This window comes from Oikopleura dioica, chromosome PAR, assembly GCF_907165135.1.
Source record: "Oikopleura dioica chromosome PAR, OKI2018_I68_1.0, whole genome shotgun sequence".
Lineage (NCBI taxonomy): Eukaryota > Metazoa > Chordata > Appendicularia > Copelata > Oikopleuridae > Oikopleura > Oikopleura dioica.
The window spans coordinates 2,723,726-2,749,848 of record NC_137293.1 but is presented as its reverse complement, the minus strand read 5'-3'; the positions used below and the strand labels follow the sequence as shown (position 1 = coordinate 2,749,848).

Sequence of the window (26,123 nt, the reverse complement as noted above, 5' to 3'; positions counted from 1 at the left end):
TCGTCTTTTTTACATTTTGAAAGGGCCTTGGAATGTGGAAGATTGGTGGGTAAAGGCTACTCGCCCGGGTGGGATTTTCAGGTGGCCAAGTGGGGTGCAAATGAACGGTTATTATTTTCAGGCGAATATTTCATCAGAGGGAAGATTCTTTTTTCTTAGATCATAAATCTGTTAGAACAAAGCAAAATCAACTTTTAAATGTTAACGAGGTTGTACTAATGATTTAAATAGCTCGATTCAAAATGCTCGTAAAACGCACATCTGACTCAAATAAAAATGAAGAAAAGAATCAAACTTCGAGTTCAAACGGTAATTTTCATCATCAAAGATAAAAAAGACAAAATGATCCGCTTACTTTATTTATTCATAAAAATGCCGGCGTAAATTTGTATTTTTAGTCGAAAATAAAATCAAATTCATAGTGACTTTTTTGAAATAATTAAAAATTTGCCGAAATTTCATTTTTAAATCTCGCGCCAAAATTTTCATAAATATTGCCCCATCAATTCAAAAAAGAAAAGCCCTTGAAGTTTTCTTCTTTTTTTTCCTCCGTTATGTATAATCACCAATTAGGCAGTTGTTGTCCGCGCGCATTTTATTTTCAGGAACCCTTTGGAAATCGCTCAGGCGTGAATTTTGACCGCGAGCGCAAAGTGAGCTCCAACTTTCAAGCTCGATCAATTTTGGATGCTTGAAAGTTTTCGGAGAAAGTTTTAGCGCACCTGCTTCCGGTCAAGGGATTTATTGATAATCAATTTACACGAAAAGGAGGAACTTGAAAGATTGATGATTTTTGAACAGAAAATAAGCAGCCACCGACGATGAGGTGGCTCAGTCTTCTTGGACTGGCCGCAGCCGAGACAGGAATGGTTTTGAAAATAAAATATAAAAGCCGCATGCGGCTTCATTTTGAATTGAACTTTTTTTTTTCAAAAAAAGCGAATTTAGGTATTTGAGTACAGATTTTTCCCAGACCATAATTTTTTATCGCATCGAGCTTATCACTTTTGCCTTTTCTAAATCGCCTTGTGAGTCACCTGATCGTCGCGATAAAGACTACATTTTCAAAACTGAAACAGGCTTTGCACCTCCGGACCGCGCGCCTGCCCGAATTGTCACCAAAAATGAAAAAATACAGGTACTCTTTCATTGATTCATATCGAAATTGTCAAATAAAGCAGGTTCAAGTTGTCCTGTTTCGGAAGATTTTGAGAGGCATTCAAGGAGCTTTTTGGGCTTCTTGAAGCGTCCCATTGACAAGTGTTTCAGTTCACTTATTCTGTAAAATCGTTTTAGTAAAGAATTCTCATAACACAGCAATGATTGGTTGTCCAATTCTTCAAAATCTAGAGTCTTAACAATCAAATCAGTTAAGACATAAAAACAATACACAAAATTTTCGATTTTCTTTTATGGTTCCCAAAATTTCTCAAATCAAATTTTTCAGGTTCCGATTGGCCGATCAAGCCCCTTATGGCCCCATCTACAAATTTCTGCGGAAGGAGGGAACACGTGCGAAGTTCGCGTCCTCCCCTCTCCCATCGAACAGGTTGTTGGAGAATTGAACGTCGATCGCTTCCCATGCGATTTCACCGAAGATGAAGTATTTTACCAGCATTACGGGCGAGCAGAGCCCAGAAGCGACAGGATATCTTTACAAGTTCATTATGAAACGAGGACGACGAAGAAAATTTTACCACTTCAAATCGAAATTGAAGTCTTGCTGACGCCGCACGATTTGATTAAAGATTTTAATGACTTAGGAAGAGTTCTTAAGAATTCTAATTTTGTTAGAAATGAAAGCCGTCAGGAACAAAGACCGTTTTCGGCATTTTTACGAGATTTTTGTTCAGCCGAGTAAGTTCAAAAGGGACATTTTTACGGTCGTTAAAAAGTGTCACGTTCATCAATAACTACGGATTTGCCACCCTGGTGGGCTCCGTTAAGGACCTTCTTTTGAGAATTATTGCAGCTTAGGGTATGATGTCTCAAGATATTTCAGTAAATTAGTGCCCGGAATTGCCGGTTAAAAAGTAAAAGAACTCTCAAAAAGAAGTAACACGACTCGCCGGAGAATCCAAAGCAATCGACTCCACCATCCTCAAAATCGACTTCGACCCGACAAAATCGATCACCTCCTTCATCTCCTCCGATGATTACAGTTACTCCGACAGTACCGAGCTCGAATGCTTCGTCACAATTCCCGAGGCATACCGCCCAACAGAGCGAGTTTACATCGACAATCAAGAATTGCTCGGCGAAGTTTATCCAATTTTCGAAGGATCGCCGCCCTTCGACCGGCGTTTTTTGTCTGATAATCCGAAAATTGGAATCTGGCCCAAATACGGAAAATTGGCCTACGCTCCTGTCAGATCTACCTGCGACGATTTTGTTAATTCCGGCATCTATTACAGGCATTCTGGCGCTACTGGCACTCCTGACAAGGATCATCAACCGCTTCTGATCGAGATTGAAGACAAGTCCGGCTTCGTTCACGAGCGAGAATGGTTCGACCTCCAGATCAACATTCGCGCTGCTGCGAAAAACGAGCCGCCAAATGTCGATCCTCAAGCGGAGTTGAAACTCTACGTCGATCAATTTATCCTTACTGCCCTGACACGAGACGTTCTATTCGGAAAAGACTACGAAACAGACGAAAGACTACTTGTCGTGGAATTTGATGATCAACCGAAATCCGGCTTCTTTGTTTCCACTGATGATCGAACGAGACCAATTCTGAGCTTTTACCAATCGGAACTGCTTGACAACAAAATTGCCTTCCAACCTCCAGCGGCCGATTCTGCCTTTGACCGACTCCTTTCTGTAAGAAATTTTCTTCAAAAATTTTCGAGTTGAAATGTTTTGACATTTCTTTTTTTTTGAAGTATCGGGCGGAAAAGACCATAGTAGGGTTAACAACCCCATTTTGACCCTATCGCGCCCTCGTTTCCGTCCTGTGTTTTTCGTCAATTTTATATTGTCATTAACAGTCTTCAATATAGCCCCAAATACAGTCGACAATGAAGGTAACGCCCCGGGGCACAAGCCTTAGGACACACACCTGACCATTGCCATCCCATTTGACACTTTATTAACATCATTTTATATTCCGCCAAGTTAAAAATATGCCAAAAACCATCCATTTAACATAAAAACTCGTTCAAAAAAAGATCTTTTGAATCTAATAATCAGCTTCATTCTTAGGTCAATTTCCGGATCCACGACGAAGATGGAGGAACCTCTCCTTGGGTCCCTTTCTACATCAAAATCCAGGCGATGGAGAATGACACACCATTCGCCATGGAAAACAATGGTCTCATTCTTTACGAAGGAAGTCGTCGATGCATCGGTCCGGATGAATTAAAATTGACAGACAAAGACACTCCAACGGGAAATTTGAATCTTCGTGTCCTTGATGGAACCAAGCACGGCCAAATTTTTGTTGGACCAATGGCGATTGACATGTTCTCCGGAAGCGACATTGAATCATGCTCGGTTGTCTATCAGCACGATGATTCTGATACATTTGTTGACAACATTATTATGGAAATTTCGGATGGAGAAAGCTCGATTGAAATTCTTTTCCCTATCTGGATCGTTCCAATCGATGATCAACCTCCTCAGATCATCAAGAATCTCGGCGCTGAAATTTACAAGAATTCCAATGTCACGATTGACCTCGAAGATGTCGATATTGACAGCAATGGCCCCACTCTTTACACTCTTCAGAATCCTCTCACCAAAGGAGAATTGTTCGTCCTCAACGATGAGGGGCAATGGACTGTCACAAGAACCTTCACATCCGAGCAAGTGCAGAGAAAGCAGGTCGAGTACATGCACAACGCAGGAGTAAACCAACTGAATGTTGAAATCGAAGAGCTCGAATTGACAGCATCAGACATTCGGGGCAACACAGGCTTGTCATTCAACTACACAATTTTCATCCACCCACGTGATGATGATCCACCCCGCTGCAATTTCTACCCCTGTACTCTTGGAATGAGGGTGAATGAGTACGAAACAGCGCCGCTTCGAAAATCAAATTTCAACTTTGTCGATAATGTATCTCCACCAGAAGAAGTTGTGATTGACATCACGACAAAACCTCACGATGTCGCTACCGGCCAATCAATGGGTCGCCTTCTCTGGGCAGATACAAACCAGGAGGTTCAGCAATTCACCCAGCAAATGGTCAACCATTTGAAAATCGTCTACGAAGCTCCGAACCGAGATTTGGGGCTTGTCCGCCGCGTTGTCCAGTTTAACTATCACGTGTCCGACGCCATGCAAAATACACTCTATGATCAGAGCTTCACCATCGAACTCATGCCAATGGACAACGCCGAGCCGGTCGTTACCAACATGGGCCTGCAGGTGATGCAGGGCGAGTCTGTGACCGTGACGCAAGATAAATTGGACGTAACGGATATGGACACTGCCGATGAGATCCTAGCATTTATGCTGCTCGAGGAGCCTGCTCACGGAGAGCTGCGAATCGCAGATATAAAGATTGAAGTTGGATCAGAATTTTTCAAGCTTGATATTGTCGCTGGTGACATTTCATATGCAAACAACGGTGATGATGATATTTCAGGAAACTGGCTAATCATTTTTGATACGGTCTTTGGATGTTTTAGGGCGATTGAGTGAAGGTAATCATAAGCGTTAGAATCAGGTGCGTGCGCTTTTATTGCCATAATTGCGCGCAAAGTCATGATGCCAGCGGACGTAATTAGGGGAGAGCTTGAAAGTTCATGCCAAATATGTTTTATGCACCCTTTGAATCAGCATTATCTTATTATTTCTTGAAATTTGAATTATTTGAAAATTGAAATCATAAGCCGTCTAAGAAATCTTTTTAAAAATATTTCCTTCCTCCAACTCAATAAATAAATTATGGTTTTCAATGAAAATAATAACACTTACAATGACTAGCCAAATAAGACATCATTCGACTCGAAGTAACCGACGGTATGCACTCCTTCCCTGTGAATGTCGACGTTGTCGTCATCCCTCGTCCCGTGATTCCAGAGCCAACTCAGCGAAACCCGTCTGAAACTACTCTTGTCGTTCCTGAAAGATCCCAAACCGAGCTGACCCTCGCTAAATATTTCTTGGGACCACCAGAAGCTGCTGACAAGGACCTCTCATTTACAATTGTCAAGCAGCCTGAGAAGGGCCAGTTGCTGAAAGATGGCCTTGCTCTGCCAGCAATGACCCAGCCGGTAACAACCGCTGATTTGGCGAATGGACGAGTCGTGTACCAGCACAACAACCAAGAAATTGGACCAGAAGAGGTGCAAGATCTCTTCATTCTTCAGGCTCAAGACATTCACGGAAGAGCAGAAAGTATGGAAATCATAACTCATGTTCGTATCATCCCTGTCGACAATCAGTTCCCACTTGTCACTGTCCTTCAAAGCATAACTGTCGATGAAGGAAGCAAGAGCTCCGTGAATCCATCGCACTTGGAGATCAATGATGCAGATACGAGCCCAGAAGATATTATTTGCCGAATCGACCCGCAGCCAGAATTTGGTTTCCTTGAGAACATCTCTCCTCTCCCCGGCAGCGAGAAATCAAGAGCGGGAGAAGCCATCACCGATTTCCGAGCAGCCGATCTTCCTAACGAGTTTATCAACTACGTCCAATCCATTCACAAGGGATACGAGCCGACTGCGGATGAATTTTGGATCCGTTGCAGAGACAAGCAGAATAATGAGAGCATCCAGAAGAAGATCACTGTGATCATCAATCCTGTCAACGACGAGGAACCAAAAATTGAATACTCGAGATGGAGAGTTCGCGAAGGCGATATTCTCAATTTGGACGAAAGCATTTTGAATTGCCGCGACCTTGACATTCCTTTCGACGAATTAACCTTCATCGTCACTTCTCCACCGAAATTTGGAAAGATAATTTACCTCGGAATGAACACCCTTGAATCGACAGAATCGATCGACTCCTTCACTTGTGAGCAGCTCAAGGCTCATGAAATCGCTTTCGAACATGACGATTCTGAAAACTTCGAAGACTCGATCAAGCTTCAGTTAACTGATGGAAAACATGTGACTGACGAGACTATCCCAATTGATATTATCCCTGTGGATGATGAGACGCCAAGAGTTGAGATCAACAGAGGACTTCAAATGGCTCATGAAGATAGAAGCGCTAGAATCGGAGCTGATATTTTGAAGGTATTCGCAATGTACAATCCATATGCAGGAGGGTATTGTTTTATAAATTCAGATCATTCAGTTTATTTCTAAAATTTTCCAGTTATTTTATGGCCTTTTAATATTATTTCAAGGTAACTGACTTGGACAGTGTAGATGAAGACCTCATGATCATCATCACTCATCCACCTCGACTTGGAACTCTAAGAATGGACGATGGAAGTCCCGACGGTCGATATCTCTCAGAAGGAGATGTATTCGAAATGCGCCGACTTTGGGAAAATCGAGTGATTTACAAACGTGGAGAAGGTGAGTCTTCTTTTTTCGTTTTTTAGAATAGCTTTGTATACTTGCTCTGCCAAGTATACGCGCATATTTATATTCTTTATGTAACACTGTTTTTTATCCAGACGCCCTGTCGCCGGCGGACTATTTTAGTGACTTTACGTCATCTTCAACAACGGGTAATAGTATCTCTTTTTGTTGTTGAATCCGAGTCTCGTCATTTGATTAAATTCTTCCTTCATCCCAAATTTTGGATTTTGACCAAAATTCATAGTCTTGTAGTTTATATTATCCTGTTTGCTCGCTTACATCTGTAAAGTCTGCCGAGAAAAATTTTGCTTGCCAGTCTTTTGTAGTGAAATTTCTTAGTTATCCGGAATTTCGATTTGATAACAAATTTAGATTCGCTTCAATCGCTTGATGAACAGCGAGACTACTTCGTTTTCGAAGTCACCGATGGTCTCAATCGACTTATTGACAGAAAATTCTTCATCCAAATCGAGTCTGGGGACAAATTGTACCCAATGGTCTTCAATGAGGGACTTACTCTTCCTGAAGATGGACGAAGAACGATCACTACTGATCTTCTTCAGGCCTCAGACTTGAATTCCAACGATTTGGATCTGATCTTCAAGGTGAACAAAATGCCGATCAAGGGCCATCTTGAGTCTACTGACAGCCCCGGCAAGAAAAGAACGACATTCACGATGCGAGAACTGGTCGGTTCAAAGATTCGATACGTTCACACGGCAGATGATGAGATTCGAATGGACGCTTTTGAATTTTCCGTGACTGATGGAACGAATACTGTTTACCGAACATTCCGTGTAAATATTCTGCCCATTGATAACAAGCTTCCAGTGGTCAAAGTCGACGGAATCAGACTGAATGAAGGCGCTGAGAAACTTATTTCTCCCTTTGAAGTTTCCATCGAAGACCAAGATACTGATGATTCGCAAGTTCGAGTCACAATCGTTGGTGACCCAATCCATGGAAGTCTCAATTTTGACGGATCTTTTATCGCATCTGAGTTCACTCTTGCGGATTTGAAGAACAACAAGATCACCTACAAACATGACGGCAGCGAAAGCACGAAAGACCAATTCCGATTCCTTGTTACCGACGGCACTCACGATGACTTCTATTTGTTCCCTGAACTCAAAGACACTCATCGTGGAGCGGTGACTTTCCCCATCGACATTGTCCCAGTTGATGATGAAATTCCAAAACTCGTGGTGAACAAACCCGGTTCTTACGTCGAGCAAAACGCGGACGGAACCAAAACCTTCACAATAACAAAGAAGCATCTAAGAGCCACAGACAGAGACAGTTTCAATCCAGACCTCAAATACCAGATCAAAGAACTCCCAAGACATGGCCGAATTCTCAAGGCTCTTCCTGCGCAAGTTCCTCAAGAAGTCGATTACTTCACACAAAAAGATATTGATGACAAGGCAATCCGATACGCTCTTGACGATGATGTCCAAGAAACAGAGGACTTTATCATTTTCGATTTGGTCGACCAAGGTGGAAACAAGCGAGAAGATCTGAAATTTATCTGCCGCTGGAGTTTCACCTCACTTGCCAAGGAAATGATCACTGTCGACGAAGCTGACAAAGAACTCATTGTCACCGTTTCTAGAAGAGGCTATCTCGGTGAGACAGCCTTCGTCAGTGTCAATACGATCGATGTTCTTGCTGAAAAACTCCTGGATTTCAAGAACGAAGCTATTTCTTCGAACCAAGTTCAGCTTAATCCAGGGCAAACCGATGCAGTCTGGAAGATTCGCATTCTCGACGACGACATTTATGAAGAAGCCGAAAACTTCGAGGTTCAACTTTCTGATCCAATCATGACAATTATCGAGGAACCTTCACGAGCGACAGTCGAAATTATCGACCCAGATGATGAATCGACCGTTTTCCTTCCTGAACCACAAATTGATACTGTCGAGAATGTCGGTATCCTTCGAGTTCCCATCCAACGAGTTGGCGATGTTTCGATGGAACTAGCCGTCATTTGCAGCACTGTTTCTGGTTCAGCCGGCGGAACTGGGCCAATCCCACTTGAATCGTATTTCGACTTCATTTCTCGACCGGAATCGCACCAAAGCGTCATTAGATTCGGTCCTGGTCAGAAGGAAGCTTTCTGCGAAATCACAATCATTGATGACTCGCTTTACGAGCCAGAAGAAAACTTTACAGTCGTCTTGTCTCAACCAACCGGTGGTCGAATCGACGAAGAAATGAATGAAACAAAAGTGGTTATTCTCAAGGACCCCGCTGATACTCCAGTTGTCAAATTTAACGTAAAACATATCGATGTTGAGGAAAACGTCGGACAAGTAGAATTCCAAGTCCTCCGAAGCGGATCCGATCTGACCGGAGAATCGTCGGTCATTGTTCGCTCTCGATCTCCAAATATCCCTACCTCTCTTGCAAGTGCAAATAGAAGACGAAGATCTGCTGATGACATCATTGCTGATTTAAAATATCACGCAGCCGAGGCCGGATCTGACTACGTAGCAATCAGCAAGGTCGTAACTTTTGAGCCGGAAGCAGTGAGCGCCACCGTTACTGTAACAATCTTAGATGATCTAGGCAACCCAGTCATGGAAGGACTCGAACAATTCGAAGTGTATTTGAGCATGCCTGAGGACTGTGCTATCGGACAGCCAAATGAAATGAAGATTACTATCGGTGAGTTTTAATCAAGAACTAAATAAAAGCAGAAGAGGTAATCGGATCTGTGAGTCCGCCGAGTCGATGCCGAAAAAATTCCTTGATGCTTTTCCAGTTCGCTCCTCCAAAATTTCTCTAGAAAGTATCTCTAGTTCATGAGTAATTATTTAAACTTACGTCAAGATATCCATCTGCGTCCAATTTTCGGTCGGCACTTACAAAGACAAAAAAGAAGAAAATCGGGACGAAAGTGATTCTCATTTTCGTAGAAAAAGACGAAACATTCTTCTTCTTTTTCTTCCTTTTATATAGATGATCTACTTTCGAAGCCGGCAGGAATATAAGAAATTCATGCCGCCAAATGGATGTCTACGATCGTAGTTTAAGTGCACTTCATTTTATTTTACTTTATGACTTGCATTATTTCTTTGAATTCAATCTAAGAGGGGTCAGCTCATTTCGGCCGAGATTGACTCAAAATGATATTTAAACAAGGGTTAAAGTGAATTTTAGATGACCGAGAGGACGACAAGCCCTCTGTCGAATTCCAAAAGCCAGATGTAGAAGTTTCGGAGAGCGAAGCCCACGCAACCGCTCTGATCATCCGGCAAGGAGACTTGAACCAGGAAACGACTGTCCGCTGCTACACCCGGCAAATTGGAGCTCAAGTGGCTAAGGATTACATTGAGCGACCAAACACCGATGTTTCCATCGTTCGATTTGTCCCTGGACAAACTGTCGCAAAATGCGATGTCGAGCTCGTTAATGACGAGAGCTTCGAATCCACTGAAGATTTTCGACTTGTTCTCGGAACTCCTCTCTCGCCAGTCGGAGCAAAACTTGGTGAGCGATTTGACACCCTCGTGAAAATCAAGGATGATGGAGACCAGCCAACTGTTGGCTTCGAAAAGCCACTGTACGAGGTTGTCGAGCCAGCGGAAGGAAATACCCAGCGATTGAGAATCTGCGTCGTCAGAACTGGTGATCTTGCTGGCGAACTCGAGCTCCGGATACATACTAAGGATGGCAATGCCGATTCTGGACTTGACTACATTCCGCTCTCGAAAATGATCAAAATTGAACGGGACGATGACAAGTGCTGTTTCGAAGTTGACATTCTCCACGACAAGAGAAAAGAAATCAGGGAAAGCTTTACCGTTTGGATCAAGGATCCCATCCCAGAAAATGGCGTCGATCCGGAGATAATTCAGCCCCGAACAATTGTTTACATAAAGCAGCGAGATATCCTCGCGGACGTTACATTCCCGACGAGTCCTAAAGTCATCAGCTTGGCTGATTACGATAAGTTGAAGAATGCCGCGGCTACTGTTCCAGAGCCAAAGAGTGGATACCCCGTCGTTTGTGTCACCCCTTGCGACCCGAAATCTGACGTCTTTGAAGAAGTCCAAAGCCTCTGCGAAGACGAGCAGATTGACAATGAAATGACTGAGTACAGATGGCAAGTCAGCGCGCCAAGCGACGAAAACGGAGCCACTCATCCTCTTCAGGTAAATCTAAGTCTCTCTTCTCTTGTTAAAAATTTATAAAGGACGTGTCTGCAACAACTTTTATGACGACAGTTAATCGAATCACACTTGACTCAATTTACTTTGGCGTCGGTTCTCGAATCCAGTGCCACGCAAGAGCTGTCAAAAATAATGGCGAGCCGGGACGAGAGTCTGCTTCTGAAGTTGTCAAGATTTCTAACGAAGGAATTTGTCCTCCAAGACAAGAAGGTATCCTCTTCTATTCAAGCTAGAAACTCATCTGGCCTTAAGGTGTCATGGGAGCTGATCCATTCAGCGCTAAAATCCGATACATCGACGGAGACGACGAACATCATCCAAACACCATCAAGGTCTCTGTGATTCTACCTCACACTGATGGCATTATTCCTCTTATCTCGACAAAACAGCTTACCAACTTTGAATTCACAATGTCTGAAGATTCCACCCGAAGCTCACAGCATAGGTATCCACTTGCTTAATTTTAAGTATGCATAGGGTTTCACTAGCAGAACTCCAGCATAGCTGATAACAACAAAATGAACTGAAAATAATAAATATTTCAGTGGGTTCCTCGCACAAATGCATAGGTGACAAATCGTAGTCATAAATCTAATATCAAAATGCTCAAAACTCAACTAATCAATTCTTTTATCCATGATTTTTAACCAAAAATTGATAGGATAAGCACGATAACTGCATGCTAGCCTTCCTTAGTGAATCACTTTTTCGTTCCCCTGAACAATATTTCTAGTTGCTCAAATTTGCTTCTTCCGCGAGAAGTGCGTACTAATTTTGGCTTCCTGACAAATGCTACCTCCAATCCCAAAATCTACTCTGACAACGACCTGATGCCTTACCAGTTCGATCGAAACCTACGATCTGAGCGAACTCTTCAATTCTATAAAAACCTCAATCTCGAAGCATGTATTTGGGAGTTCGAGTCATGGTACGACATGTCTGAGCTTCAGCAAGCTTGTGGAGGCGAAATCACAACAGATGGACAGGTTTTCTTTTTCAAATAGACAAGGAATAATAGTTGTTAGGTCTTGAACTTGATTCATTCGTATGTTACTCTGTCGGTGCCGCTGTATGTTTCGTACATTTCCCACTCGCCGACGAGAATTCCATGGAGACATTTCGACCTCGAGACAAATTTGCGATTGACTTTCGTTTATGACACCGCAAAAATGTGGACGGACGGAATCGGCACTCCTCCAGAGTCGACTCTACCAGGTTTGTTCAGTTCTTAATTCTCATTTTCTCATCCTTTTAGGCACTTTCTACCCAACGTCGATGAAAATCAGACCTGATGGCCGACTCGTTGTCCGATTCAAGACTGTAGCTCGATTCACTGGAATGTTTGTCCTGGAACATCCTGGAAGGTATTATTCTAGAAAAGTCGAAAACTCACGTGTGAAGCACACTTGTTCTTTGTCATTTAGTAGCTCAAGTTCACCGTTCATTATGATCATTTCATCATTTCATTTTTAGCGAGGATGATCCTGATGTAGGATACACGTAAGTTCATTTTCCATAACATTGGTGCTAAATAATCACTCACTCACACAATTCTTACTCCTTGATCTCTTATTAATAGACTCTTTCTCCAACAAAATACTCACTTTTTTTCTAGCGCTGCTGAATCGACGGTTACATCTGTCCAGCACCCTGAATTGAGCTTTACTCTGAATCTCATTCGATCCGATAAGACCTACAGTACTCCCGAGCAGCAATGGAGCTTCGTGTCGAACTATGCTATCACGGATTACTCTGGCGACTACAAGATTTCACTGATTCCTTGCACAGTTTCGCATGATCAGACTTATTCCGATCCTCCTAAGTGTAAGTTAAATTTTTACTTCCCGAGCCTATTCAGTTCACATTTGTTGAAAGAGTAAAAAAGAGTGATACAAGAAATCAACGGAAGAAAATTTCTGAAATTAAATATTTCCCGAAAAAATCCTTCTAATATGGTCTTTTTAGGCAATCCGAGGGAGCCAGTCGAATTCGCCCTTCCTCTCCGTGCCCAACAAGTCTCCGATCCAGTTGCTGAACAATTCTCCTTGAACACTACTTTCTCGCTTCTCTCCAAGAAAGATCTTTGGACTGCCGACTCGGCCATCCAAGTCACTGAGAGCTCTGATGTTGCTTTCCCAGAAGGTAATGTATCGATTATTCTAGAAATCGGCTTATTGATATTTTAGGTGCGCAAATTTATGGGCGAGTCCAAGTCGATCCCGTCCAGTCTCTTGGCGAAGGATTTACCGTCAACATCGAAAAAGTCTTCTTGTGCTCCGGATCTGAAGGATACATTCCCAAATACAACCCAGCAAACAGCGAATATGGATGTCTAGCTGACTCTCACCTCCTTCTTTACCGATTCAAAGTCATCGTACGTCATTAAATCTGGTTATCGTGGTCTAAATAACTGCTTTCAGGATAAAGAGCAGCCAGACACAGAAGATGACAACTTGAACTCAGTTCCCTTCAATGCTGTTTTGGCCGTCGATGATCCTTCGGCTAAAGGATTGACCGAGCAGCCAGGATCTGATGGTTTCAGAATGGATTCTACTCCGCTTTTTCAGGTTAGTTCGGTTTTTAGTGAAATAACTATTGATATTATTTCTATTTTTTCAGGTGAATGTCGGGGCAGAATGGTACCTCCACACAATTTACACCGTCCGATCTTCGACTAAACGAGTCCGACGACACTCAATTGTTCGACGAGCTGCCTCACCCGAAGACATCGGAATCGGCTTCGATCGAGGAACCAACATGATGCCAATTCGTCTGATGTCAGAAGAAGCATTTGAAGAAATGGAGACTCAAAAGGCGCAATTTAACTGGATGATTATCCTGGCTGCTGGCGGTATCTTGTTTATTGGTATGAAAGAGAAACTAGAATAAGAGCATTAATTCAAATCTAGCGATCTTTGTCCTCGTTGTCTTCCGAAGAAGAAATGATGGAAATTATCCGACAACTGGTTATGCCCAGGCCAGATCGAATTCTGATGCTTTCAAGCCAATTGTCAGGCCACATGGTAATATCCCTCTTCAAATATTAAATGAGCTTATGTATTAATTTCAGAAGGATCAAGCTCATCAAACTCCTCGATACCATCTGGTACCGAAGTCTAGAATTTCTAAAACACGACCTGTCTTCCTCGCCAGGGAAAAAGACCAGAACCCCTCTCAAGCCTCAGTACTTTACCTCAAAACCTCTTATCATAAAAGTTATCGTTACTGAAACTCATTTTCTATCAAATTCGAACCCGAACAACCCAGAAACCTGAAACACACAAGACGTTACTTTTTGAAAATTTGTCAAAACAGCATTATTATTGTACAAAAGAAAGTATCTAGTTCCCGACTTATGCAAGTTCAAATATTGTAAATAAAATATGAAATATTTTCGGAATTTTCATTTTTATATCTCAAGATGTATTTTCATTATTTCAATTCTGAACAAATTGTTGGCAAAAAAGAAATAAGTGTTTATTTTGAATTAGTGTTGCAAAATCATTTTTCACAAAAAAAACTCTTCCATATCAAAAGTTTCAGCAATTTTGCGATTTCATACAGGTAAATTTTCTGAGAGCGTTGCAACCCGAATCATGCATAACAAACTGCTCGGCTGGCTTGATTTTCACGCATTGTTCATCAGCACTACTTGGTTCACCGCTACTCTTATCCCAATTGAAGAAAATTGCCTCTTCTCCGTCAACTGTTTCGTAGATATCATTATTATTGGGGTACTTTTGGTGGTATCCGATCCACTCTTCATTATTATCGTGTCGAGCGTTTTTAAAAATGCTGAACTCGTTCTCGTCCCGAAAGAATGCCAAAAAACCTCCAATTTGAGTGCAGTAAGTTTTTGCCGATTGCCAGTTCAAACTTTCCGCTGGTCGTACAAAATTCGGCGGACATTGACAGAATATACCACTGAATGAACCAGAGCAACTGCATTGACCGTTTCCATTTACAACGATACAGTTTCCACCATTTTGACAGGTTATTAAATCGCAAGGATGAGTTTGGCATTTATCTCCTGTCTTATATAAGGGCTCAAAGTAATATGCATATCGAGCAAGGATAAGAGACAATATTTATGTAGTGTTTCATGTCTAATAAGTTATTAGTAATAACGGCCTTTCAAAAATAAATGATAAGAGCCCTTCATATGGTTCATGACAAGAACATTGAGCATTTCCAGATTCAACATTACAGTCTCCATGATCACCGCATTCAAGATCATCACATGGATGTTTATCGCAGAGATCACCCAAAAATGGCTCTGGGCAATTGCATTTACCGACCTCATTTTGATCATCGCAAGTTCCACCATTTTGACAGTTGATACCATCGCAAGGATGATGTTCGCAGACATTTCCAAAAACGGCTTTTCACAAAGACATAAACCGGCGTCATTTTGAACCTCGCATTTTCCGTTGTTCTGACAATAAATTACATCGCAAGGATGAGTTTGACACTTATCTCCTGTCTGATATCAGGGTTCACTTGGCTTTGCTAAGAAAAATCATAAATTGCGCCATATAAAGGCTCTAAACGATATAATAAAGTCATTGATGCTGCATCAATGATGCAAAGAAATGAAGAGAGCCCTAGGTATGGATCAGGACAAAAGCATTTAGCATCTCCAGATTCGGTAACACAAGTTCCGTTATTTTGGCAATCGAAACCATCGCATGGATGTTTTTCACAAAAATCACCAAAAAATGTCTCTTCGCAGCTGCATTTTACTGCTCCCTCTTCCACAACACAAGTTCCACCATTTTCACATGTAATGTCATCGCAAGGGTGATCTTCGCAAAGAGTACCAGTAAAATTTTCTTTGCAAATGCATTTACTGTTGCTTTTCTGAACAACACAGGTTCCGTCATTTTCGCAGGTTATTCCATCACAACCATGAGTTTCGCAGTTGTCGCCAGTTTATCACCAGGGCTCTCTCATTTCATCGAAAATCTTTATATAAAATATGATTTGAGAGCCCTTTATATGGGTCCCGGCAAGAGCATTTTGGAATTCCAGCTTGAATAACGCAAACACCGTGATTTTCACAGGTTATGTTATCGCAAGGATGGTCTTGGCAGGATTGACCAGAAAAAGGTTCTTCGCAAATGCATCGACCAGCTCCTTTTTGAACAACACAAGTTCCGCCATTCTCGCAATTAAAAGCCTCGCAAGCATGAGTTTGGCATCTATCGCCTATTTATTTTTTGGGCTCTTTTAATATATATTAAAGAATTGCATAAAATGAAATCCAAGAGCCCTCTATATGGGTCCCGACAAGAGCATGTGGCATTACCAGATTCACTGATGCAGATTCCTTTGTTCTCGCAATCTACTCCATCGCAGGGATGGAGCTCGCAGAGGCTTCCGTGAAAAGGCTCCGGGCACTTGCACAGAAAAGATGCTGCTTCAACAACACAATTACCACCATTTTGACAAGAAACATAAGCGCAAGGCAAAACAGTTGTGAGAACAATCTCTGTGGCCTCTGTGTACTCAGCTTTCAGGGTAGATGATGCATCGTCCTCTTTAAAAATATCAGTGACCAATTCTGTATCATGCGTTTTGAAAGCATCAGTTGTCACTAAAACAATATTTATTGCTTTTTTCTAAATAATTTTTCACACCGTCATAAGAAGGGGTTTCAACGCGTAAAAGATCTTTTTTCGTCAGAAACAGAGGAGCCATGAAAAGCACCAAGAGCCCCAAAAAAGCCATAATTATTCCAAAAATAAAGATGCATTTATCTCTTTTTCGTGTCATTCTCTTTCTCTTGCTACAGTCAGAGTCGAATTTGTCTAGAAAAAGGGTATCATCTTCGAATGTGAACGTCAAAATTGTCAGATACTGTCATAATCGGAACGGAGCATCAAACGTTATCTTTTTGCATAGACAAATACAGTTTGAAAAAAAAAATTGAATGAAGAAAATGATCCGACAACTGGCTATGCTCAGGCTCAATCGAATTCGGATGCTTTAAAGCCGATCGTCAGGCCACAAGGAAAATTCCTTTCGCAAAATAAAGATAATAATTATCTCAGCATTCAAACTTGCAACTAATAATTTGATTTTTCTTGTTGCTGTTTATTGAAAGAATAAGCAATTTTGTGATTTTTGACAGGTGAACTTTCTGTGAGTATTTGAAGTCAGATCATTCATAAAATAACCATTATGCAGCATAATGGCTGCATGTCCCTTTTGGGCAACACAGATTCCGCCATTTTCACAAATGATTCCATTACAAACATCATCTTCGCATTTTTCCCCAACTTATAATCAGGGCTCTCTAAAACTTGTCATAACTAACGTAAGAAAAATTTTAAATTTAGAGCCTTTTATATGGGTCCCGGCAAGAGCATGTCGGGATTTCAGATTCAAGAGCGCAAACTCCATGATTTTGACAAAATCCATCGCACGGATGATCTTGACAATATTCTCCAGTAAAAGGGTCAATGCAGTCGCAAGAAAAGTTTTCTTCCATTTCATTGCAAGTTCCGCCATTGAGACATGTGATGCCATCGCAATATTTTGGGACTGTTGACAGAATCTTTTGAGTTGAAGAATATTCAGTCTCGAAAATAGTTGTTGTCTTTTCGGCGTCAGTCGTTTTGTGAACGATTTGTGAAGGCTCTGTGGATTCGGCTTTCAGAGTAGATGGTGTACTGAATTGCTCAAAAGTATCAGTGACTACTTCCGTCATATCAGTTGTTATGCTATCGGTGGTTCCTTTTTCAACGGAAGGAGTACCGTCAGGAACAGTTGATGATTCATTGACCTGCTCAGAATTATCAGTGATTTCTTCCGCCTTATCAGTTGTTTGAAAATCGGTCGTTTCTTTTTCAACGGAAGAAGTACTGCCAGAAACAGTTGATGAATCATTGTCTTGGTCAAAAATATAAGTGGCTTCTTCCGTCCTATACGTTGTAGCATCAGTTGTTACTAAAAATTAGAAAGCACGTTTATATTTATTTATTTCACCGTCTACGTTGCTGTCATCATGTCCTTGAACAAAATCCTGTTTTGTCAGAAACATGGGAGCCGAAAACAGCAATGAAAGCGACAAAAAAGCAGCGACTATTCCAAAAATAAAAATGCATTTATCTCTTTTCCGCGACATTTTATTCTTTTTTCTTGAATCAGTACAAAGAAAAATTGTCACTATTGAATTTCAGAATTGAAACTTCAATAAAGATCATCACTGTTGTCAGATATTGTCACAACCGGAAATGTTTATCAGCTCATATCTTTTGCATAAACAAATACACTTTGTTACTCAAAGAAGAAGAAGTCTTATCGAGAACTGTTGATTTTTTTTATTCATTCATTTCACCGTTCGAATCTGGTTATTGAGTTGAATTGTCTTGAACTCACTTAATTATTTAATTCCAACATCGGGTTTATTGAAAGAGCGGTATCTTCTCGGAGAAGAACATGTCGCTTTATTCTTTATTTATCAAAACAAACCATTTATTTGATACGCGCCAAGGACAGAATCGTCCTTGTGTTTTAATTCAGCGGTCAACCCTTTTTTCGAATTCTGACATCGCCGACGGGCGCATCAATTCGAATAAGAGCAAAAACATTTTTTTTCTGTCAAAATCGATAAAACGGCTTAAAATGAGAATATGAAAAAGAGAAGAGACGAAACGAAAGATCGAAAAGTCTTATTTTTTAAATTAGTTATTCAACGATGAGTTTGCTTTTTCAATTCTGCCAGCGTCGGAAATGGTGGTTTTTCTGCATTTGTATCGCGGCTCTTGGGACGTTTATAAGTTTCGAGCACATGAAATATTCAAAGACAATGGCTGATCTAATTGAAAACATCACATACGTGGCTGAAAGGGAAAATAAACTTGTTCACGGCGTTTTGGAGCTTTCAAAAAGAATGGACCATGTTTCGGACAAATTGACTTTAGTCAATAGGAAAATAAGGAGCTTGGACGCATCTGTTCCGCATGAAAGGACAATCAAGGTAATCATCTCTGAAACCGTCGAAATAAATCATTTTTCTCAAAGGTTTTTGGCATCCCAGAAGCAGTAAACGAAACAGACACTATTCTCGAAGAAAATTTCCGAAATCTCTCATCAAGTCTTCTCAAAATCGAACTTGGGCCGAAGGACGTTGAAGCTGTCGACCGAGTCGGGGGTTTTCAAAAAGCTTATCCAAGGGCAACGATCGTCTACCTCGGTGATAATGATGTCAAAAGAAGGCTGATTCATGCTTCGGCGGAGAAAGATGCAGGAATGAAAGTGATTGATAATCGACCGTATGGAACGACAATGGATCCTGATAGACCGGAAGACTGCAACTTGGGCATTGCAAGTAAGAATCAGTTACTTTTTCAGAAAGTCATTCTTTGTTCTCTAGAATTCGAACAGCCCGTCTTCGTTGCCAACTTCTCCCTTGTCCCTGAAGGCGCCTGGCTGACCGATTCCGCCTCGAATGGCTCCGAAATCTATGTCTTTCAGCAACAAGGAAAGTCCAAGTCTGTCCTGAAATTCAACTCAACAGAAGATCTCATCGCTGACAAAATCGCAGAAACATTTAACCTTCCTCACCCTTGGTACGGAACTGGTCACGTTGTCTACAACGGAGTTTTGTATTATGTGAGAGAGAAGCCCCTGGGAATCATCAGATATGAGTTCGCTGCTAGAAGAATGAGGAAGCAAAAGGAGCTGGATCATGCGACGATAGAAGAGTGTACTTATGAAGACAGTGAGCTTGGAGGAGTAGAGCTGGCGGTGGACGAGACTGGCCTCTGGGTCACTTACTGCAATACAGGTACTCCAGCTAAGATTTGATATAAAAGCTCGCTTGAAGAAGAAATATACTGATAAGCTTATGTCTTTCATATCAGAGGAAGCTGATTAATTTCTATTAGAATATTATAAACAGATGTAATGGTCCCTGACAGATATCCTCTAGAAAACAGGCGAGGTCAGGCCGGTTAGCTCAGTTGGTTAGAGCGTCGTGCTAATAACGCGAATGTCGCAGGTTCGATCCCCGTACTGGCCATTCTTTTACCATTATTCTCCTTCATCACAAGTCTTTTTAGAATCACATGGGAATATTGTCCTCACCCGTCTCGACCTCTTCTCCTTGGAAAACCGCCGAACATACCACTCGACGCTTCATAGAAACTGGCTCATGCAGAGTTTCATCGCTTGTGGTGTCTACTACGGCTTCAGGTCGTTTGCAAGAGACAACTCTGTCGTTGTCAAGTATGCTTTCAACAGCCACACTTTCAAAGTCGATCAAGTTTCAGAAATCTTCGGGAATTTCTCGATCTCACAAGCTTATTTCGATACGAGAACGTAAGTTTTCATTATTCACCAGAAAATTAAATTAGTTTTAGGAAGAGGATATACTTTTGGACGACAGAAGGTCGACTTGGATACAGTCAGCTCAACTACAAAATAGCTCAACTCGGAAACGAGAGCTGACGTTTGCCTCTGTGATATTTATATGTACAATTATAGACTAAAATAATATAGTTATAAAAAAAAATGCAATCCGAAGCAGAAATTTTTTATTGGGAGCAGTTTTATGTTGTCGGCGAACGAAGGTTTAATTTGTTTTTGAAATGTAATCACATAAAACTTTTGCCGTAACTCGACTTCTTGGAGACCTACTCGTAAAAATTGTCAGTAAAATTTTATGTCTTCAGCGGGCAAAGCCACCGAGGTATCAGCAGCTTTGCAGAACAGAGAAACAAAATTATGAGAGAACTTCTTTTGTATTTTCTCATCTCCGCAAATGCGAAATCCGTTGAGGAGGTTTTGGCCAAAAAACTTTTGTACGATGCGGGATACATGAAGAGTGTCAGCCCTCTCAACCCAGAGTACGTACAACTGGACGCAGGAAAATTATAATGAGTATTATTTCAGGTTCACATGGTTAGATCCATCCCATGAAAAATTTGATGCTCCAGCAATTTGTAAAAAATGGTTTAAGAAGATGAAACAAACTTGGTCATCAGATTACGAAGAATCGCGAATTGCAAATTATGCATTCAACTGCGAATGGGAAGCGTCGGAAGGCTGGACCTGGAAGAAAAATGGAGAGAACGACTGTGTTGGCTGGCTTATGAACATCTTCTACGGTCCTGCCCAGGGCTGGCAAAATGGTGCCCCGCTGGCCGTACTTACAAAAAAACAATGGTTGGGCCCCCAAAAAGTAGTTTGAGCGAGTTGGTGCGGTTTGTCTCCAACCGCTTTATTTGATCAAAATAGATCAAAATTAATAAGTGGAGTCTTAAGCCAAGTAATTGCGGATAGTGTGGCACCAATTCGCTAGCCCTGGTTTTGACTATGGAAGTCAAAATGTTGAGTATAATGGCGCCTGCGATCCAAAGAACGGACCCGTTGAATATGAAGATTATGGTTCAACAACTCAATCGTCAACTTCGTCGGCAACGTCGACCAAGTCCCCAAGAACCGGAGAAAATCCGGAGCAACGTCTCGCTTATGCTGAGGATCTTGATCTCCTTGACGATGTTCTAACTGTTATGACTTCCGACGCGATGAAAGTTAATGTCGAAGTAGAACTGGTGAGCTTGAATGCGTTGGAACTTGCAGATAGCGCCATGGATACGACCATTGTCGTATTTTCTTCATGGACAGGTATCTGTTTACTCTAAACCCAACTTTGGTCCTTATTGAAGATACACTATCTTTACCAACATCTTTTTTAAGACGATAGGCTGAAATGGGATCGAATGTATTACAATGACACACAAAAGATCGAAGTCGACCCAAATCTAATCTGGACTCCCCCAATTGAGATTGTCAACCTGGACACCTGGGGTAACTTTGCTAAGGTAAGTTCGATTTCAAAAAGGCACCTAGTGAAGAAATTGTTTAGATCCAAGAATACGGCTGCATAGTTAACTACCGCGGAGAAGTAAAAATGTCTCGAAAGCTTCGACTCAGCACTTCTTGCTCGATGGACCCCGCCCTTTACCCTTTTGATGTTCAAGTTTGCTCCATCGATCTGTCAACACCGGGAATGCCGATGAGTAAACTTTCTCTTGAAGTCACAAAATGGATGTTCAAAAATGGCGTCCAGTTCGATCCGAAAGATGGGGAGAAGTCGTTAGATTACAGTCAGACCGATATGACTGTTCTTCAAAATGTTTTTTACGACGACAATCCAGCGTGGAATTTTCTTGGGTATAAATTCACTGATGTGGCGATAACTGGAAATGATGGGAACAAATATTCTAGAGTTCAAGGAATGGTTAGATCATACCGTATTACCGTATTAATAATAATACGGAATTCTATGCTAAGAAAAGAAAAATGATAAAACCATAGGAAGTTACTTTTGCCGTAGCTCGTAACATCGCTTTTTATGAGCTAACGCTCTTCCTGCCTATTGTTTGTATGTGCATTCTGGTCGTTCTCGGTATCTGGATGCCGGTTTCTTCTGGTGAAACACTTGGATTCCAAGTCACAATGCTCTTGACCATGATTGTTTATTTGGACGTTCTTTCCAGGAACGGCTCTAGAATTTGCGCGTCTGATGTTAAAGAGCAGAGTCTGAGCCATGAACTAGTTCTGTTCCGATTTTCAAGGATATCAGCATCGCTCCTCGTCTTTTGATCATGTTTTTGATCATCGCCATCGGAAGCGTCTTCGCTCATATTATCATAAGTAAGAAATTTCTTGAGAACTTTATGATTATGAGCTTTATGACAACATGTTTTATTATAGCGATGAATTTATGGTGCCACGATAAAACTTCCGACCGTGTCTTCACATTCGACCGGTGGAGAGCAAAGTTCGCTCTTCGATGCGCGAAATTTTTCCAGGTCTTCAAGCATGGAGTCTACACGATTCCTACTGTCATCACAAGTCTTGTCAATGGCGAAGATGTGAAAGGTATATTTTCCTCCTTGATTGCAATAAGCCAAAGTGTTTTCAGATCAAGATAAAGATGCTTTCAAAGAAGCTTGGATTTTCTACGGAAAGATCTGCTCGCATTTCTGGGCTTTTATTCTGTCATCGGTTATCCTGATTTCGATGATTGGCATCATCATCGATATGCACGTTGAAAGTTCAGTTGCGCAAGCAAACTTTTCCTGAATCCTTTGGCATGCGTTCTTTCTCTCTCAATGTTCTCAATCATTATTTATTTGCATGTTAAAAGCTTGCCCGCGATTGCGCTATCTTCCTGAAAGAAGCATTCTCTTTTCTACATTTATTAAATCGACATAAATAAAATTTTTTCGTACAGTTGTGTGAGGAGTTTCCACACTCCCATGTTGTTCATTTTTTATCAAAGTGAGGGTAAAATATCTCGGACAGCGAATTTCTAATGATCTGCTCTATTATCTTGCGAAACTGGTCGCCAACCATTACCTCTGGGACCTCCCTTATATTTAAGAAGCCAGTCTCGAGTATCAATACGTAAGCCAGGATCATTTTTAGCTTGCCGAGATAATTTACCTGCTGCACCATGGAAAGAATTTATATATCGTGCAATTGGGCTCTCTTCATAAGAAGGCTTCCTGGAATACTGTGAACCCGCCGGGTGAGACATCTCAGTTCTAGAAAATCATTTCAAATGATTCATTTGTTGAAATTGCGTTTTTACGCTAGGCATCAAAATATTCAAATAATACCTGAGTCGATCAGCGAGCAACTTTGCTGGATCAGAAAATACAGATCCAAGTAAAAGAAAAACAAAAAGAAACATCATTTTTTTCGAAAGAATCGTTTATTGCAAAGTTCAAAAGAGAGACCTGATTTTATATACCGTAGAGCCTCATTTCGATAAATATGCCGACGCAGACCGGCAAATCTGTTTTTCTGTTAACTCCACTTTGCAAAAGTCGCTAAAAACCAGATAGAAGATGAAAGTTTGCAAATAACATAAACCGTTTCTGATTTATCAAAACTAAATTACGGTAATTGGGCAGCGGTGATGCCGCATAAGCCCACTCCCAACATGGAAGCGCTTGTATCGCAGTTATCTAAACGTCTCCCCCATCAACCACGATATCTTGTCTTTCCGTCATGTTGACCCCATTTCCCTTAGCAAGTAGCTCTTACAAAATCAAATAAAACCACGTTGAAAACGCAGTAAAAGTTGATTCACCATTTTGTTAAAAATCGTGACAAGACCGCAAACCCAGTTTTTCTTTGATTCAAAACATCAAGAAAAAACTGCTTTTCGGTAAAAACAAACTTTTTATTTCATGAAAAACTTTTTTTGAAACAGGTCTCTCGCTTCTTATTGGCTGATTAAGCTAAAACAGGCTTCTTATTCGTCAAAAAATGCGCTTGACCCAACGGCCAATAAGAAGCCGAAAATCCGTTAATTACCAAATTTTTCAAGAAAACAAATGTTGCCTTTGAGAATTCGAAAAATTTTTGCAGGTTCAACTGAAAGAGAAAACTACTATTATTTGGAATTGCGTGATTTTCGACGCGTTCGAGCTATAATTTCGCCGCGTCGCTTCCAGATTGTCACCTGACCTAACGCTGATTGCATCTCAAACTCATCAACGACCTGTAGGATCAGGCAAAGGCGAGTGAAAAGTATTGAAGAAGCCTGGGGTCGAACCAGGGACCTCCGTGTTCATGAACCGGTGTGCTACCACTGCACTACTTCTCCGGGGACTTTGTCCGCCATTCGAGCCAGTTACTATGCCTAAGAGGAGAGGACCTTCTCCCACAACTCCCCCTAGTAACTGCTCTAACAACTCGTCTTACATATGCCGCCTTGGGTTTTGGTTCTTTGTCTGGTGCCACGGTCCCCAACCGTTACAAGCCTACCAACCCTCCCAACCTTCAGCTTCTCCTGAGCTACTGAGTGAACCTTTGTCAATCTCAGCTTAGGGTTTGTTTTGGCTACCTAGACAACCCACTGTCTTCACCAGTTTGTAGGATCAGGCAAAGGCGAGTGAAAAGTATTGAAGAAGCCTGGGGTCGAACCAGGGACCTCCGTGTTCATGAACCGGTGTGCTACCACTGCACTACTTCTCCGGGGACTTTGTCCGCCATTCGAGCCAGTTACTATGCCTAAGAGGAGAGGACCTTCTCCCACAACTCCCCCTAGTAACTGCTCTAACAACTCCGCCTTGGGTTTTGGTTCTTTGTCTGGTGCCACGGTCCCCAACCGTTACAAGCCTACCAACCCTCCCAACCTTCAGCTTCTCCTGAGCTACTGAGTGAACCTTTGTCAATCTCAGCTTAGGGTTTGTTTTTGGCTACCTAGACAACCCACTATCTTCACCAGTTTGTAGGATCAGGCAAAGGCGAGTGAAAAGTATTGAAGAAGCCTGGGGTCGAACCAGGGACCTCCGTGTTCATGAACCGGTGTGCTACCACTGCACTACTTCTCCGGGGACTTTGTCCGCCATTCGAGCCAGTTACTATGCCTAAGAGGAGAGGACCTTCTCCCACAACTCCCCCTAGTAACTGCTCTAACAACTCGTCTTACATATGCCGCCTTGGGTTTTGGTTCTTTGTCTGGTGCCACGGTCCCCAACCGTTACAAGCCTACCAACCCTCCCAACCTTCAGCTTCTCCTGAGCTACTGAGTGAACCTTTGTCAATCTCAGCTTAGGGTTTGTTTTGGCTACCTAGACAACCCACTGTCTTCACCAGTTTGTAGGATCAGGCAAAGGCGAGTGAAAAGTATTGAAGAAGCCTGGGGTCGAACCAGGGACCTCCGTGTTCATGAACCGGTGTGCTACCACTGCACTACTTCTCCGAGGACTTTGTCCGCCATTCGAGCCAGTTACTATGCCTAAGAGGAGAGGACCTTCTCCCACAGACCTTTCCAACGAGAACCACCGAGGTGGCAATTTTGTGGCGCAAAGCGCGCGTTCTTTCTCTCCACCGATGCTCTCTTCTTGTGATAAGTGATGCTTTTACGCGTTCATATTTCGACAGCCACGATTGTGTTGAGGGTACACCTGCTGATACTCTAAGAGTGCTCTTAATTTTATTGAGAGAAAACAATTAGCATCGCTAACTAGAGGACTGTTTTATTTTAGGGTACTACCTTCGATTATACCAACTTTCCGCTTGAATAACTCGGAACCTGTAAATGCTGGAGTTTACCATGTTGGGTCTATAAGTAGATCTTTCTTAGATCTTAAATCTGTCAGAGCCGTTTCTAGAATTTTGATAGTGGGAATGAAAGATGTAACATTTGTTGCGTAAACAGCTATTAAGGACCCCCGTCAGCTTTTTCCTTCGAAAAATGGAAATTTTTAAAACACCATATTTTTGGTTCTTAATGCGTCCGAGGGTTAAACTTGCTTCAAAAACATGACAAGAGGAATATTTGACTAAGAAAAATCAATTTTTATGCCAAAATTGAGGCAAATTTGTCAATTTTCGACGAAAAGTCCAATTTTCAAATGCGATTTTGAAGGTGTTAGAGTCGAGATAGACCCCCAAAAATGAAGCCTCAAAATCGTTTTTT

General features: G+C 41.7%; 4 protein-coding genes and 1 non-coding gene across 7 annotated transcripts; 4 read left to right on the top strand and 1 right to left on the bottom strand.

Annotated features, from left to right (window-relative positions):
* The first annotated feature begins 276 nt into the window (after positions 1–276).
* On the top strand, positions 277–4,650 carry LOC145701208 (extracellular matrix protein 3-like). Its single transcript, XM_081778435.1, has 5 exons — positions 277–309; positions 1,448–1,603; positions 2,041–2,823; positions 3,003–3,026; positions 3,205–4,650. Exons 1-5 carry the CDS (start codon positions 277–279, stop codon positions 4,648–4,650), a joined length of 2,442 nt encoding a protein of 813 aa, XP_081634561.1.
* A 298-nt stretch (positions 4,651–4,948) lies between these two features.
* On the top strand, positions 4,949–14,061 carry LOC145705438 (FRAS1-related extracellular matrix protein 2-like). 3 transcript variants are annotated; one of them, XM_081782916.1, is made up of 18 exons: positions 4,949–6,197; positions 6,311–6,485; positions 6,587–6,640; positions 6,864–9,161; positions 9,657–10,651; positions 10,693–10,879; positions 10,922–11,114; positions 11,403–11,655; positions 11,695–11,884; positions 11,925–12,033; positions 12,143–12,169; positions 12,285–12,493; positions 12,635–12,811; positions 12,856–13,043; positions 13,090–13,236; positions 13,289–13,535; positions 13,579–13,692; positions 13,740–14,061. In XM_081782916.1, the coding sequence occupies exons 1-18, from the start codon at positions 4,974–4,976 to the stop codon at positions 13,787–13,789; spliced, it is 6,837 nt and encodes a 2,278-aa protein (XP_081639042.1). In that variant the 5' UTR covers positions 4,949–4,973; the 3' UTR covers positions 13,790–14,061. The 3 variants fall into 3 exon arrangements, with proteins under 3 accessions (XP_081639042.1, XP_081639044.1, XP_081639043.1); XM_081782918.1 differs by lacking the exon at positions 6,587–6,640; XM_081782917.1 differs by lacking the exon at positions 12,143–12,169.
* A 2,945-nt stretch (positions 14,062–17,006) lies between these two features.
* LOC145701207 (uncharacterized) lies at positions 17,007–17,825 on the bottom strand. The gene is made up of 2 exons (XM_081778434.1): positions 17,660–17,825; positions 17,007–17,620 (listed from the first exon to the last, which is right to left on the bottom strand). The coding sequence occupies exons 1-2, from the start codon at positions 17,796–17,798 to the stop codon at positions 17,007–17,009; spliced, it is 753 nt and encodes a 250-aa protein (XP_081634560.1). The 5' UTR covers positions 17,799–17,825.
* A 442-nt stretch (positions 17,826–18,267) lies between these two features.
* Positions 18,268–20,154, top strand: LOC145703350 (adhesion G protein-coupled receptor L1-like). The gene is made up of 5 exons (XM_081780699.1): positions 18,268–18,653; positions 18,698–19,004; positions 19,050–19,463; positions 19,738–19,996; positions 20,038–20,154. Exons 1-5 carry the CDS (start codon positions 18,372–18,374, stop codon positions 20,123–20,125), a joined length of 1,350 nt encoding a protein of 449 aa, XP_081636825.1. The 5' UTR covers positions 18,268–18,371; the 3' UTR covers positions 20,126–20,154.
* On the top strand, positions 19,624–19,697 carry TRNAI-AAU (transfer RNA isoleucine (anticodon AAU)). Its single transcript has one exon. It is a non-coding gene; the product is annotated as a tRNA-Ile (tRNA).
* Positions 20,155–26,123: the final 5,969 nt, after the last annotated feature.

Excerpts from the sequence above, each read along its gene's own strand:
- LOC145703350 (XM_081780699.1), top strand. The coding sequence starts at position 18,372 with ATGAGTTTGCTTTTTCAATTCTGCCAGCGTCGGAAATGGTGGTTTTTC. Across the intron at positions 18,654-18,697 it reads CGCATGAAAGGACAATCAAG|GTTTTTGGCATCCCAGAAGC; the intron begins GTAATCATCTCT and ends TTTTTCTCAAAG. Across the intron at positions 19,997-20,037 it reads GCTTATTTCGATACGAGAAC|GAAGAGGATATACTTTTGGA; the intron begins GTAAGTTTTCAT and ends AATTAGTTTTAG.
- LOC145701208 (XM_081778435.1), top strand. The coding sequence starts at position 277 with ATGAAGAAAAGAATCAAACTTCGAGTTCAAACG. Across the intron at positions 1,604-2,040 it reads GCGATTTCACCGAAGATGAA|AACTCTCAAAAAGAAGTAAC; the intron begins GTATTTTACCAG and ends AAAAAGTAAAAG. Across the intron at positions 2,824-3,002 it reads CCTTTGACCGACTCCTTTCT|CCCCAAATACAGTCGACAAT; the intron begins GTAAGAAATTTT and ends TCTTCAATATAG.
- LOC145705438 (XM_081782916.1), top strand. The coding sequence starts at position 4,974 with ATGCACTCCTTCCCTGTGAATGTCGACGTTGTCGTCATCCCTCGTCCC. Across the intron at positions 6,198-6,310 it reads TCGGAGCTGATATTTTGAAG|GTAACTGACTTGGACAGTGT; the intron begins GTATTCGCAATG and ends TATTATTTCAAG. Across the intron at positions 12,812-12,855 it reads TGATGTTGCTTTCCCAGAAG|GTGCGCAAATTTATGGGCGA; the intron begins GTAATGTATCGA and ends TTGATATTTTAG.
- LOC145701207 (XM_081778434.1), bottom strand. The coding sequence starts at position 17,798 with ATGTCGCGGAAAAGAGATAAATGCATTTTTATTTTTGGAATAGTCGCT. Across the intron at positions 17,621-17,659 it reads TGATGACAGCAACGTAGACG|TAACAACTGATGCTACAACG; the intron begins GTGAAATAAATA and ends TCTAATTTTTAG.